Source organism: Salvia hispanica, chromosome 1, assembly GCF_029641045.1.
Source record: "Salvia hispanica isolate PSC_SH4W2 chromosome 1, Shi_PSC_v1, whole genome shotgun sequence".
Taxonomy (NCBI): domain Eukaryota; kingdom Viridiplantae; phylum Streptophyta; class Magnoliopsida; order Lamiales; family Lamiaceae; genus Salvia; species Salvia hispanica.
The window spans coordinates 58,861,833-58,877,061 of record NC_142692.1 but is presented as its reverse complement, the minus strand read 5'-3'; the positions used below and the strand labels follow the sequence as shown (position 1 = coordinate 58,877,061).

The following is a 15,229-nucleotide window of genomic DNA, read 5'->3' as shown; positions in this document are numbered from 1 at the left end:
TTATTAAACTAACTCTAACATTCCAATCTACGTCATGCTCCTAAATTTGAGTTAAAGAGACATCAAATAATAGACAATTACGCGATAATAGGCAACTGTACCACAAACGCATATTATAATAAGCGCAATAGAGAGGAACTAATTAACACAAGAAAACTCAAATCATTCAATAAAATGAAAACATATTTAAGCAAACCATACTACAATTATACTACAATAGAGTGGTCACAATTATAACATTAATTGATGTAATTGTCATTGCTGACAGGTATTCGGTAGATGAAAGCTTCGTCAATCTTTTCTCTAGCTCTTGGATGTCTCTCTTTTAAGTCATTTCTCTAGGGTGGCAAAAGTCCCTACTCAAAACGTCTTTAGGCCTTATTTATACTTGGGAGACTAATGCATATGCTTAAGATCGAATCACATTCGGATTCGGCTGAAGTTTATGTCGTCCACTCGCATAAGTTACCCAGGTGGCTTTAAGTGCCAGGTAAAAGTCTTTGGAGTAACATCTCATTATCACCCGATCGAGTAACTTCACTCGGGTGGATGAAACTCTCTGGAGTGCGATTTTTTCCCTTTTCTCTTAGTTCATACTTCGTTCTTCCTTTTGCAATGTTTGTACAATTTATCTAACATTAAGGATGTTCCATTGCATTGTTTATTTAATATCAAGTGCATTTGCGCGTCTAAACTTTAGGACTTAGGGAGTGTATTTGTTCTCTACTATAAATATCAGTAGTATTTTAGTGATACAATATTAGTGAACGGTGGAGTAGTTAATTGTGGCTTACCGTTTGGAGTTTTTGACAAGGGGAATGCAAAATTTTGCCAAAATAAAGAGTTCCATCATCAAATAAAAATAATACAAATTGTACAAATGTAATTCCATACAAAAACTCATTAAATCTCTACATGTATACAAAAACAGATAAAGACAAAAAAATATAAAAATCAAGATGACCTATAAAAACTTATTTTAGATACAAAAAAAACTCGCTATAATACATCAATACTTTTGACCTTTTTAGTCTTCTTTTTTTATGGTCTCTGATTATATTCAATCCAATCTCGTCAATCTAAGTTTCTAAGCTTTACAGTGAAAATTACCACGTGCATTCTTCATAACTTTACCCATAATCGACTCTTAGTCTCTTCAGCTCAGCTTGGAAACCAGAAGTGGACTTTAGCGTTCGTTGCGCAAGAACCCTTATATCCTCTCGTGAACAATCGCGGGAAATACGAACTAGCTCCCACAATGCACCCACATGGATCATGTCTCTTGCATTAACCTCTGCCAAGAAGAAATCAAGCATTTTACGTCTAAAAACTCTAGTCACCTTGAAGTAGCATGTATGCAGTAAGGTACTTACCATGTTGAGCTAAATGGCAAAGGGCTAGCTCGATGTGGCGCCTGATTGGTGAGGCGTTGTTGTTGGCATTCTGAACTATCCAAGGAAGGGCGCCATCTTCAATCAGGACAGATCTCCCAGTCTTAGTCCCTGAAAAAGCAAAACACCATTGTAGAGGTTAATTATGAATACATTATATTTATAATGTTAAAACCAGATCAAATGTGCAACCAAATGTAAGAGAAAATAACAGTATCGTTAAATGGGCCTTTGTTATGTTTAAAGACTCTTGCTGATTTATGAAATATGGAAATAATGATGAAAGAGTATATGTATATCTTTAGACAAAGATGCCTTATAAAATAAAAATCCTACTCAGGAGCTTCTTTAGTTTGTCTTGTAGTAGTTTGATGTACAAATAAGTAACTTTATGGAAGAAGGCATGTAGAGAATGCCATATAATAGTAATTTAGTTGGTGGGCAGAAACAACAAGAGCTCTTTGTACCTTGGGTGGATGCCCTAGACTCACATTTGGCGAAGTTCGCCATCCCACGAGCCACTTGTGCAAGAACATCTGGATGTCTACATCTAACCATTTCCACCAAAGCTCTAATACCACCTTCAGCTCTCAGCTTTACTTGCAACTTATCTGAGAATATGAACATTAACATCACAGATAGCATTAAAAACAGAAAATGCAAACTCTAGTAGCCCCTTCATACTAAGGTCTCATGGAATTCGAAGCTATGACATGACCTTTGCTGCAAATTTTTAATCAGCATTCAAGAGAGAGAGAGATCTTTAAAGACAAGTGGAGTACTAAGAGACTTAAGGGGGGAGATTATATGGCATTACAAGGATAAAGGATTCACTCCATAGAAGAAGGCAACAGTAGAATAGGAATATAATAATGATCGTAAGCTTAAATCATACTCCCTCCGTTCCATAGTAATAGGGGCGTTTTTCCATTTCCGTCCGTTCCATAGTAACAGAGTCATTTCCCTTTTTAGTAAAAGTCAACACATTTTTCCACACCTACTTTACTCTCTCTTACTTTTTTCTATCTTCATCTCTCTACCTTTTTCATTTTTCACTTTATTCTCTCTTTACTTAACTCACCTAACACAATTTTTCTTAATCTCCGTGCCGAAAAGTTTTGCCTCCATTACTATGGAACGGAGGGAGTAGTAATTATTTGAAAGACATCATTATGCACTAACAAAAACAATATGAGAAGAACCAAATAACATTAAAACTTTACTCTTCAGAAGCATCCTTCATCATTAATAATTTAAACCTCGTGAGGATAGGAAACTTAGATCCACAAGAAATGGAATTGAAGGATTGTTGCTTACCGTTGCCACAAAGATTAGCAATAGCTCCAGCAACCATGCGAAGCGTTTGAGGATCCTCTGTCTTGGTTGCTTTAAGGGACAGCAAGCTGATGCCCCCTTGAGCCATTATGAGCTCCTGGTTGGTTTCTGGCAATCCCCATGAATTAAACATATACATAAGCATGAACCGCATAAAGGGATATTTAATTTAAAATAATAACAAAGATCTAAAAATAACAAAGACCAATTATCATCCATTAGATTTGTTGATCTATTCGCTTTAAATAATGCCATGTGGAATTTCTTTTCAATTGATTTTTTTAGAAAATGGTATAAATGTATGTGTATTATATTTATGGTGGTTATAGCATTCCCTAAAATTACACAATATTTCCATAGTACTCCATGATTTAGTCTTGTTATTCTTCATGTATAATACATGTGCATTGATATACTGTATGCTTATGTTGTCATTTGTACATGTATTATATTGGTATAATATGATAGATGTATTGATATTTTATATATTTTCAAAATAAATGAATATGCAAAAAATATTAACAAATTTCTTCATTCGAACATATGCAATTAGGACATCGTTAGAATCCTTATAAAATTATCTTTAATTTGATATGTTTTGTGAAAATATAATTTAAATTGAAAGAGTTATGTGGAATACAAAGTTTGGAGATATTTTTTGGGAGAGGGAAAGTGGATAATTTCGAGTTTACTAAATTACCTTTATATTGCTATTCTAAATGACTTCTATTGACATATGGGTGATGAAATCTTGATCGCTGATTTTCGAATATGATGGATATAAGTGGTCTTTGGTATGCACTAGCGTGGTGGTATCAACCTAGGTATGAGCCTATCATAGGTAGATATGAAATAACTCCAACTAATGAAAATTACCATTCATTGCAAGATTGGCAATGGCACCAGCCGCTACTCTATGAATAGTCTCATCATTGGAACTTCTCAGAAGCTCAAGTAAGGATGTAAGCCCACCAGCTTGAACAATCTTTTCCTGATTTGATTCTGAAGATTAAGGAAACATGATATGTCATGAACTTGACTTTATTAAGCAATCAGTTACAAGAGGTCAAGACCTTTTTCTAGTAAAAAATGATATTCTGAAGAACAAGATGACAATATGAGCAATTCAAGACCTTATTCAGCAATCAGTGATAGGGGAAGTAGGTATTTTTTTCCCAGTAATAGATGATTTAGCAGGTCACTGCATTATACGATAGAGATGTGACCCAAACATTATCGGAAAAGATTAGCATTGCTTCATCTAGAGACTTTGCTGATTATCACACAAAGTAATCGGCTCTTATAAATAATTGCATTGTATCAAACTGCTGGTGTGATGACCATCTATGTAGTTTCAAAGCATGCCATTCCTTCCACTAAAGGAGCCACCCTAAAACCAGTATGACTGCACTGAATCGTCCATGGTTCCAATGGTATCACTGATTAAATTTACAGTACCAGCACTTCAGAAAGAAAAGGACTTAATTTTTAGCAATCTGTGTTCAGCCTCAGATACATGCTTGAAGACAAATGACAGGAAGGAAATACGTACAAGGAACATAAACAACGTTATATTACTAAAAAGGATAGAGACTAATTAAGATATACCTTCTGCTGCAAGATTAGCAACTACTTTAACAGCATGAATCCGTACATCAGCATCATCAGATTGAAGTAATGACAATATTTTATGCAGTCCCACTGTTGCAGTGTGGTAAAATTCATCAATACAATTGCTAGAATGAAAGAGAAAAAACAATAACCTAATAGGAATCTAATTGTAGATTGATTAATGATGAAAATAAAATTAACAAAGAAAAATCACGAGAAGGTTTTATCCTGCCCATCTGCAAATGCTGCTATTCTGGGAAAGAATGTAAATTCCAGACAAGTCTTCTCTTAGGGAGAAAGACTTGTTTTATAAAAATAATCTATGCAAAGACCAGGTAGGGGTCCACATGCCAATACTGATAAAAAAACTGACTGAAAAAAGAACGAGACTATAGACGGAGGACTTCGCACACGATGTCTCATGTCCATAACAACATGGAGACTAGAAAATGGGGTCCTAGAAAAGAATTGGATTAACTTAACACAAGAAATTACAAGTCCACCTTGTTCAAAGAGTTTCACAACTGATGCTTTGTCTCCATCACCAGGCTCTCTCAGTTGCTGATGCTTAGCCTGAGGGATGAGTGAGTCAAGAGAGCTTGCTGCTTGTCCACTCAATCTTTTATCAAGATTTCTTCGTGACTACAAGGTCATAAGTAGTAACGAAGTTAGTAATTCATCATGCACAATACTAATACTCCCAGCCTTTTCTTTTTTTTTTTCTTCTCAAAATTAAATTCTAGTCCAATAGCCAATGAAAAATTCAGCACAGACAATAGTGGACTAAAATACCAATAAGCAGAAGACAGACAAATTTGGATTGCTACCATTGAAGCAAGATTTAATTCAGTTAAAATTCAATCAGACATGGCTTTGATTAATATTATGTAGTCATCTCGTCTCGTCTCATTATGAAATCCAAAGAGCTTGCAATTTTTCCTAAGTTCAGTTCAAACCTCAAATCTATGACAGCCAACAGATGAAACACTTCAAGAAAAGCCAATTGTAAGAGAATGTAGACTAAGAAGTATTGAGATGGACAAACCAGTATTAATTTCTGAAAGATATTAACTAATGGGTAGCAGATGCATTGTATGAGCTCTAGCTCCAAAATCACAAACAAACACAAAACCTTCCAAATAGAAGACACATACACAATGTGCTGCCACTGCAATTAAAAAATGCAAAAGTGAACTATCATCTAATGCCCTAAACTTGGCCTCAAAACGAACAGGAGGGAAAGGATTGGCAAGATAAATGTTGATGTTTTAATATTGAGCAGGAATAATCCATATTATGCATTCTCTTGTTTGGTGGGATTAGTAGGTTACTGGATTTAGATTCCAGTTATGGAGTGATGGCGGTTCAATACTCGTCAAACATAGATACCTGGTCTGCTTCAAAACTTATTTGCAATAGTTGACTCTGTAACATTTTGATTTCTTCTTCCAGTTTTGCCTTTTCACGTTCTTCATCTTCCAGCCTCTTACCAAGCTTTAAGATCTCAGAATTTTTAGCAGCCTAGTGTAATCCAAGTTACAAAATTTATCAAGACAGAGAGTATTTGGTCAGATTATTGAAAAAAAGTAACCAACTCAATTAACACCTCTATGTTTTTCCACTGAATCAATTGCATATTCAGGTTATCAACTTCGGCTTCTGCAGTGTTGCGTAGAAGAATTTCATTTTTAAGCTTTTGCATAAGCTCTGCAACTTCATCAGAACTAGGTAACACTGGAGGCTGCAATATGAAGCAGTACATGTTTAGAGAAATATACCAAAATAAGAGAACACAAGACAATGCAGATATTATAAACAAGGCTAATGGAGTATTAGTTCTGGATTTACATTGTTCATTGTTCAACTATTTCAAGTGAGGATAGGAAATTTCTAAAGTCTCTTTATAGAATACTCTCATGTAAAAGTCAAACTTCACTTGAAAGTATCATCATCAGCAAGGTTACTGAAGCAATAAATAGAGTATCACAACCAAGTCAAACTAAGAGACATAGTTTATAGATTGATCTCATGCGTCTCCCATCAAAACTGATAGCTTATAACGTGCTATGAAGTCGACATATAAAAAACTTATCTGTTAAGCTCATCTTCCTTATTTTTATACATATGGCTTCTCAAGAGACCATTTAGATAACAAGGAATTTAACACGCAGTAGAATTGAAGATTCCTATGATCATATCACATTCAATGCAGCTCCTTATTTCTGCACTCTGCTTCTCAAGTTAATTCAAGACATGAAGGAATGGATTCGCACATTTAATGATTTAACACAGGTAGGACTCAGAATAAAAAAAAGTGTAGCCTACTGAAAATAAAATATCATTCATCTATGGTTGCAAAAGCAAGTACAGGGTGATGAGTTTTTAACTAGGTGAAAAGAATGCGATGGATGATGGCATTGTTTAAAGTGCATTTCATCCTCTCCAGCAAGAGTACAAACTCATCTAGCGGAAAAATTGCATGCAGGAGACCCAAAATTTGCCTGAAAAAGTCAGGCAAAATTCTTTGTAGAGGTTGTACTTTAAAATTATGAATCAACATCGATAACTATTTAGAACCAAGAGAACTACATTAACTAGAAGTTATCATACTGAGTAAACAAATGATTGCACAATACCTGTGACTTTGATTTTTGATCAATGCCATAATCTGATAAGCCAACATTAACTTTTTGCTGGCCGTATTTTTCTTGTTTTACTGCTGATTGTTTCTCAAGCCTCTTTAATGACTCAGCATAGTCTTTCTGACACTTTAGTTTCTGCTTCTGAAGGACAAAAAATAGCATTATCCAAAAGGCAATAAAGCAAGTCAAAATCAGAACACAAGTGAAAGAGTACAGGGATAGGTCCCTGCATATCAAAGTCAAAACTGAAAGACAGCTATGCATAAAAATCTCTGCAGATAAAAATCAAAGAAAGTATATAATCATACCATACAAATCTATGCACCTTCTGGGGCTTCTATAAAGGAAATGAAAGAAATTAGTCATGTAACCTTAGAGAACCTTGACTGTATGCCATCTAGGGCTAGGGCCTATACATGCATGAGCACGTCTTAGGTCTCCATATGAAAGGAAGCTAGCCTCGCATGCATCTCTCAGATACTCAAGGTTTTAATCAGCAAATATACACATAACTGTTAAGAAGCTGCACAGTGAGCACACAGCTAAGGTTTCTTACACCTATAACTAAAGAATACATTGTGCTTGTTGCTATTGAGCAACATACTCTTATTTTTTAGGGAACTTGAAATTTCAACGAAAAGGCATAACTAGCCATGCTCTATCATGTCTAAAAGAAAATCATTAGGATGATATTCTCATGAACATTTAATTATAAATCATTAATTAGAAATAAAAGAATTTATAGACTAAACATATTATTTTCCCAAACTGAATTTAAAAACTGACACAAATGAAAAAGAAACCAATGCATATTTACACCAAGCATCACACTCATCTGGTGCATTTACACACCTCCAATGAATCCGTATAATTTTGTTCCACCCCAGCAATATGTTTCTGTCCTTCCAAAGTTATCCTTTCAATCTCGTCATCAAACGCTTTTTGTTGCCTTTCATGTTCCGCGGTTAGCTTGTCCAGTTGTATTTCAAGCCTCCTTGATAAACTTTTGTAATCAAATTCCTCTTTGAGTTTTACCATATTCTCCACCTTCATAGCCTGCCTTAAGAAAATAACACTCCCATTATAACTTCTTATTGTTTTACATCACACTCTATGAGCATATGAAGATATGTAATGTACACAGTTTGGTCTACAACCACTAAATGCAACATAATGAAAATCGAAGAAAAAATATATCAAAATGGGGAGAAAATTGCACTTACGCGTTGCCCAAACAAGATGGTGCTAGATGTTTCTCCTCGGTGGCGTGGTGATGGCCCAATAGTAATAACCAATGAGGTTCTAGCTGTACCTGCATATTGAATTTATACAGCCTGTGTTATTAAATCCTGGTATTGGATCTTTCAAATTTTTTTGTATCGGTGTAGACCTTTTCATTTGCTAGAAAGGAAGAGAAACCAAGCAAAACATGGACAGCCTAACTAGGTTACATCTCCTAGATATTAAAAATAAGTAGAACTGTGAAAGCAGATAGCAAACAAAATATGAAAAATGATTTGATTTCATCAATAACATACAAGAAAAATCCGCAGTCAGCTGGGCCATCAGAGACACCACTGAATGACAACATTGACTGAAAAACTTCCAAGTAGCTTCTGCAATTGACTAATGAATTTACTCATAGATAGATGTACCTAGCTATTTACATAATATTAATGAAACGCATCTAGATTGGATTAAATTCTTTTTCAGAAGATATATAAAATGACAAAATTAAAAATTTGTTCTGCTGAGTTTTGCGTAACTGATAATCATGCATAGCTTATCCAGCATATTCTTGTGATTAAAGGATCTTGAATGCATTTTTCACATACTCTACCAAACAGAATGTCTCAAATGTGCTGAACTTCATGTGTATAATGTGTTACTGACTTGGTAGATTCCACGAAATCTTTGCATATCTTGTCCCATAATTATCTAATGTTTCCTTATCTCTAGTTAATCTTACTCCCATTATGGTAGATGAGTCCATTAAGAAAAGGGTAAGGACCTGTTTGATAAGAAAGGTGTGATATGAGGAGATACATAAAATAAGATAAGAAATACGGACTTCATGTCAAGATAGGCAGAGATAAGTTTTTTTTCCGTTGTTGATTGATAAGAAATTTGTATAGTATTAAATAATAGTGGCTCAACTTGACAAATTGGTGGGTTACATAAACATGGTTAAAGTTATAATTACGGCAAGATTGGGGAGGGCCCTTGTTGAGTTAAGCTTAAATATGATATCAAACAATTAGAAATGTACACAAATAATTCTCTATCTTGGTATTACCATCTTATCAAACATGCCTAAGGATGCACGGCCATTGTCCACAAAACCTAGGGTTAGAAATGAGCTATTTAAAATCGGGAGCCCTTTAGAGGACAAAAAGTTCAATTCTATTTGGCCTTGTGCTTGCGACAGCTGTAGCATGTCATGCTCTATTTTCATTCAGCATTATAAGCTTGGTCATGAGTACGAGGAACCTTGTTTTCATTGAATATCGCTATCTATTCAATTGTTTGTCTTAGACTCCTTCCCGAGTGTATTGTGCTAAAAGAGAAGCACAAGTAGAACTGAAATTATTCCCCCAAAAGATTCCTGAATGAGCATTTCAATAGATGATTTCTACCTCTAAGGTTTCAAGAAATAAGCTGTGCATCGACACCTATTCCTTGTTGGACTCATCTTCAATAACACTTACTAGGAAAATGGGAAAAAACATCAGGAATCATTATATAATCACGATACATGAGACAAGATAAGATTTCATGTGATCACTATTCTAAATCAATCCCATCATCTCTAGCATGATGCATATAAGAGTAGGAATTCCAAGTTCGAAAAGTGAGCACTCCTGACGGACCTGAGAGTTTCCATTTGTTAAATTTGTTGAATAACATTACCAAACATAAAGGATGACGGAAGAAGCTGGGAACAGAAATTCTCATTGGAACTTCATCTTAATGAAAGATACTACTTAAAGTCCAAATGCATGTTATATTCAGCGAAAAAGAAAAAATAAGAGTCCAAACATATACTTCAAACAAGGAGAGACATACAGATAACATGGAAATTCTACACCAGTATCATAATATCCTTAAGATAGATACATCTGCATAAAATTCATTTATAATGAAATTTGACAAGAGAGGTGACATGACGAACAAGGGCACAGGATGAAGAGAGTTTCTTTTGAAGGAAGACCTTTTCTAGACATGTATGTTATTCTTCCCATATACTTTTTCATTTGAGTTTATTCTATCCACTAGAACCAAGGAATACATTGGTGGATTTATTTTATTCAAATCATTACCTCCAAAGGAATCTCGAAGCAGTCTAGTGAGTTTTGAATCGCGGACAGGAACATGAGCACTATTTTCTGCCAATGCATTGATACACTTCCCTAATGCACTCAAAGAGAGATTGATAGATTTGGCTTCCTCTAACGTATGACCCTCACTCCCTGCCAGATGAAGACAAAACACAGTCAAAAGCACGAAGATTAAGAGTTAGCATATAACATGCCAAAGCAACACTTTCCATTGATACCAATAAGAAACAACCATAATAAAATGAAAGTAAAGTATGATATATTCCTTTTAGCAAAAGTAAAACACATGCAATACTCACTAAGTATCTAGAATAGGTAGACAATGATACCTCCAGTTCCCCATTACAGGATTAAGAACTGTACATGATGCAGACATTAATTCAGTACACTTGTTGAATATGATTAATTATCTAAAGTTAGGGGCTTATTTATTGTATATTTTAATTTTAGTTAGGATTTTATGGGTCAGCATCACATTCATCTTCGTTTTTCTCTTTCTCATTTTATGGGAGCCAAGACTCAAAATATGAAAGCATACCTGATTTATTGATGCGCTCAGAACCAGCAAGATCCACAATAACTAGCTTGCTTCTTCGTATAACGGGAGGCTTCAATGTTTTGCTTATCGGGGTCCTGTTACCATTTTCAGTAGAAACTGAAGACTCTTTTCCTTTCACTGGCCTCTTTACATGTATCTTCAATGAAGAAATGCCCCCAACAATAGTCATTATATGCATAGATAACATACTTATACTTAACAGTATAAAAAAAATAGAAAGCATTTTATTTACCATTAGAATGGCGTGGCTACGAGAGGATTCTGTATTTAATTTTGTGTTTGTGGCAAAACGATTGGCTTCCCCTAATTGCAGTAGTTCTATAAAACTTTTATGATCTCTAATTTCTACCAAGGTTGCACCAGGAAGAGAAACATCTCCACTTTTCGGGTCTTCCGCAATAGCTATATTATCATTAGATGGATTAAGAAGATCCTGTATTGTTTCCATGTAAAGCTGCACCAATACATAGATAGATAAGTTTCAGTAAATACTTGCAACACAGAACTGCAGAAAAGGATCAAGCAACTAACAATTAAATCATTTTCATAGATAGTAGCAAGACCTGAAAATAAGAAACAAAAATTGAATCATTTTCAGGTGATACTTCTTCCAGTATATCCTCCATTGCTCTCAGCATTATCCCACGACCAGCAGCATCTTCTTCACCAAGTCGTCCAAGAGTGTAGGTTTTCCCTGTGCCCGTCTGTCCATATGCCATCACTGTTCCATTGTAACCATCTAAAACACTCTGCAGAAGACAACAAACTGCATCTTATCAAAAAACAGGTTAGACATTTTGCCATCCAGGATGAAGATCACATAGCAATAGATATCAACCAAAAGAAAATTCAGAAGGCCGTAGGATAAGAAAAGGTAAATAAATAGAATTCACAAGTCTGTCAGAGTGGTGACAAAACCTCAATATAGAATATCCTATTAGTGTGAGTAACAGAAGTTATATTATATAATTAGCACTGAATTTTTCAGCGAAAATTTAGGTTTTAAGGAATTTAATAACCCTAAATTGATAACAAAAAAAATCTGAACATCAGTTAGTTATAGTTGCAATATTATATGAAGCTGAAATCTAAGGTCTTTAAAATTTGAAGTAAAAAAAAACATCAGTTAGTTATAGTTGCACAAATCAAGTCATGCCATGAAAAGAAATCTGGTAAACTGATTGGATAGACCTTCTTAATAATTTTAAAAACTCACTCATCATTAAATTTTCAAGTGACAACCAATTTCTTGCTTACAATGGGTAAATAGACCTCTTTGAAATACCATTTCAACGACTATCAGCTACTAATATAGATTGCATGCAGCAAGTTCTTTATTGAATCATGCTGCATAGAAGAAGGATCTTAATATTTAATAACAAAATGACCTATTCAGTCTTCATCTGCAACTAAACGCCACATGACATTGTTAGTACAGGAAAAAAAATGAAAACCAACAAACTAAGCTTGTAGTACCTCAACTACTGGTTTTGCCACAACTTCATATACACGTTTTTGTGATGCATACTCTGTTAAGACTTCATCGAACTCATAGGTATCAGAATCCCAGTTGTTTTTTTGAAGTTTCAATCGCTTCAACTGAAACAAAATTTAGATGAGCATATTTGAGATGAAAGAAAAAACTCCCGGCTTGAAATATATTTCCAATTTCCCAGGACAGTGCAATCTGAAAATGGTCCCTTGAACATAGCCAGATAGTCTTTATAGGGCTGTACCTCTGGTTGCAATTCAACACAGTCAGCAAAATCAGCATCCGCTATCATCTCTTCAGAATTTCGAGGCCTTAATCTGACAGCAACTCGCACTCTCCCAGAAACTATCACAAAAGGCAAAATTCAGCACGCAGTGAATCTTTATAGAAAATTCTAACAACCTTCGAACAATGCACAAGGTTACAAACGATGATCTTCTCGGGAAGCACACTAAATCAAAGAAAAGAATGTTGCAGGCCAATGTAAAGGGGAAACAATCTGTAGCATAACCAAAGGTTTCCATATCTAGCAGAACACAGAAAGTTCACATACGAAAATGGCACAAGAAAGCGGAGAAAACAGCAACTACCTAATTCACATTCCCTACCAGATAATTAGCCAGCAAATATGCCAGTCGGTGAAAATCCTACAAGCAGATAATTGTCTCACACTCGCAGTGATGCATAACTAAGACAAATCAATACGATACCGGGGTACAATTATCTTCAAATGACTGCAGATAATGCATCACAGCGAAACCAAGTCACAACATAAGAAAATTAACATGAAATGTTTGGCGGTAAACAACTAATTCGGCATTTAACAAGGCAATTATAACAAGGAAAAGAGGGAAATTTCACACATTACACAAAAACAATCGAAATTCCAAAATCATGAACATATGTATCTAAATTGCAGCGAAGATTACTCGTGGAATAATCTCGGCTTCCGCGGCGAAGGCTGGAAGCAGCCGTGGTGGAGTGTTGCAGCTTCGACTTGAGAGAAGAAGATGGAGAGTACTTAGAAGCAGTATTGGTATAATTCTCAAACTTGGCAGCTCCTGCTCTTGATGCGCTGCCGCCATTCCTGGTAGACATTTTGTTTTCTCACTTCTCCTAATTGTTAATTCACATTATTCGTGGGGAGTGGAAGTGATCAGAGGAGTTTGAAAATGGAAGAAAGGTTGCTTTTTGGAGTTGCTTGACAGTTGAAAAGGAAGAGGATGGGGTGGGGGTGTGGGGTGGGGTGCTGGGGTAGGGTAGGGTGGATAGTGGGCTGGTTATCATCTAATTTTGTTATTTACTTTGTAATTAAACCAAGGAAATAGAGTTCAAATTTCAAAACATCATGTTTTTTCTGCTATAGCATTTAATTGAATTTTGTATTTACTGGCCTTGCCCAATAAATATTTGTCTTTTTATTTTATTTTATTTTATCTTGTATTCACGTCTTATTCATAGTAAATAAACTAGTAGTATATTGAAATGGAGACAATTAAAAAGATTTTGAACATTATTTGGTAATGCGTTTAAGTAATTGGCAAGCAAGAATGATGCTGTTTATAAAGACATCAAACAGAGGTGAATAATATTGTGGCATAAGTTAATATTGATTGGAGAAAAGAAAAAGAAAAAGTTAATATTGATTGGATCACGATTTTTTTTTTCTTTCAAAAATACATATAGCGGTCGTTGTACTAACATATTTTATTTCACTGGATCTTTCTATGTATTTTTGGTTCGTTAATATACTTTGTTTCATTATGTCTTTTTAAAATATTTATTTCAATAAGTCCTAAGAGGTTTAATACTTTTTATATTTAATTTGATTGAATCTTTATTTAAAGAAATTAAGAATTTAATTATTTTTTTTGTATTATTTATTTATTTTTCCTTTTCTTCTTGATTTATTTAAAATTATTTCAATTACAATTTTACTTCAAAATCATTGAAAGTTAAAAAAATTTATAAGTTGATAACGGAAATATCAATAAATTTTTCTTTTGCCAATAATTTTTTAGCAACAATAAAAATGAATGAATTTTTAAATAAATAAAAATAATTTAATAAAATTAACTAACTCAATAAAAGTTAATTAAATTGTGAATTATGTAAAATAAAAAATAAATTAATATAAGAATAGTTTAAATTAAAACGTATTAATATAAGGATCTAATGAAACAAAAAATTATAAAATGGCCTAATAAAACAAAATACATTGATAAAATGACCTAATGAATAATAAAATTATGTAGAACATAATGAAACAAAATGTATTAATACAATATCCTTGATATGTGTTTTGTTTTCTTTTATTTTTCTTAATCCATGATTAATTTCTCAAATAAGATTACTTTGATTTGATTTGGTTGTCTACTTACTCAATCCATGAATAATCTATTCTCAAATATGACTTTGATTTGATTTGACCGTCGAGTACCACTTTTATTATAAAAATGAAACACTATTTTCTTGTTGAAATCCCGAACTAATTTGTTCTTGAAAAAATATAATTTGCACCTTTTTAGTCCCTAAAGTTAGAAAATCATGTTTGAGATCTAAACATGAAAAAACAACATTTAAAAGTGTGTCAACTGATTATTTTACCCTTTAAACCATGCGTCACACGAACTTAGTGGACCGCTGACTGGGTATGGGTGTCAGCGGGTTGCTGACTGATCTTGGGCTTTCCATGGCGATCTCAGTGGAGCGCTGGGCGGGAGGTCCAGGCTCGGGCATTTCCACAAAGGACCACTGGCTCCTCATTGTCTGCTGGCATGATCGGCGACCACTGACTTTGGGTCAACGGTCATCTTTGTTCTTCATATTCGACCAGTTTTCATCTTTTTTCTTAGTCGATT

At 34.3% G+C, this 15,229-nt stretch overlaps 1 protein-coding gene across 1 annotated transcript; it reads right to left on the bottom strand.

The window, feature by feature from the left end:
• Nucleotides 1-819: 819 nt before the first annotated feature.
• LOC125224516 (kinesin-like protein KIN-UA) lies at nt 820-13,559 on the bottom strand. The gene is made up of 19 exons (XM_048127925.2): nt 13,298-13,559; nt 12,613-12,713; nt 12,353-12,475; nt 11,440-11,625; nt 11,109-11,330; nt 10,856-11,012; nt 10,300-10,449; nt 8,203-8,291; nt 7,832-8,035; nt 6,974-7,120; nt 5,944-6,078; nt 5,727-5,858; nt 4,841-4,979; nt 4,335-4,427; nt 3,603-3,728; nt 2,709-2,834; nt 1,859-2,002; nt 1,374-1,502; nt 820-1,294 (listed from the first exon to the last, which is right to left on the bottom strand). The coding sequence occupies exons 1-19, from the start codon at nt 13,464-13,466 to the stop codon at nt 1,131-1,133; spliced, it is 2,736 nt and encodes a 911-aa protein (XP_047983882.2). The 5' UTR covers nt 13,467-13,559; the 3' UTR covers nt 820-1,130.
• Nucleotides 13,560-15,229: the final 1,670 nt, after the last annotated feature.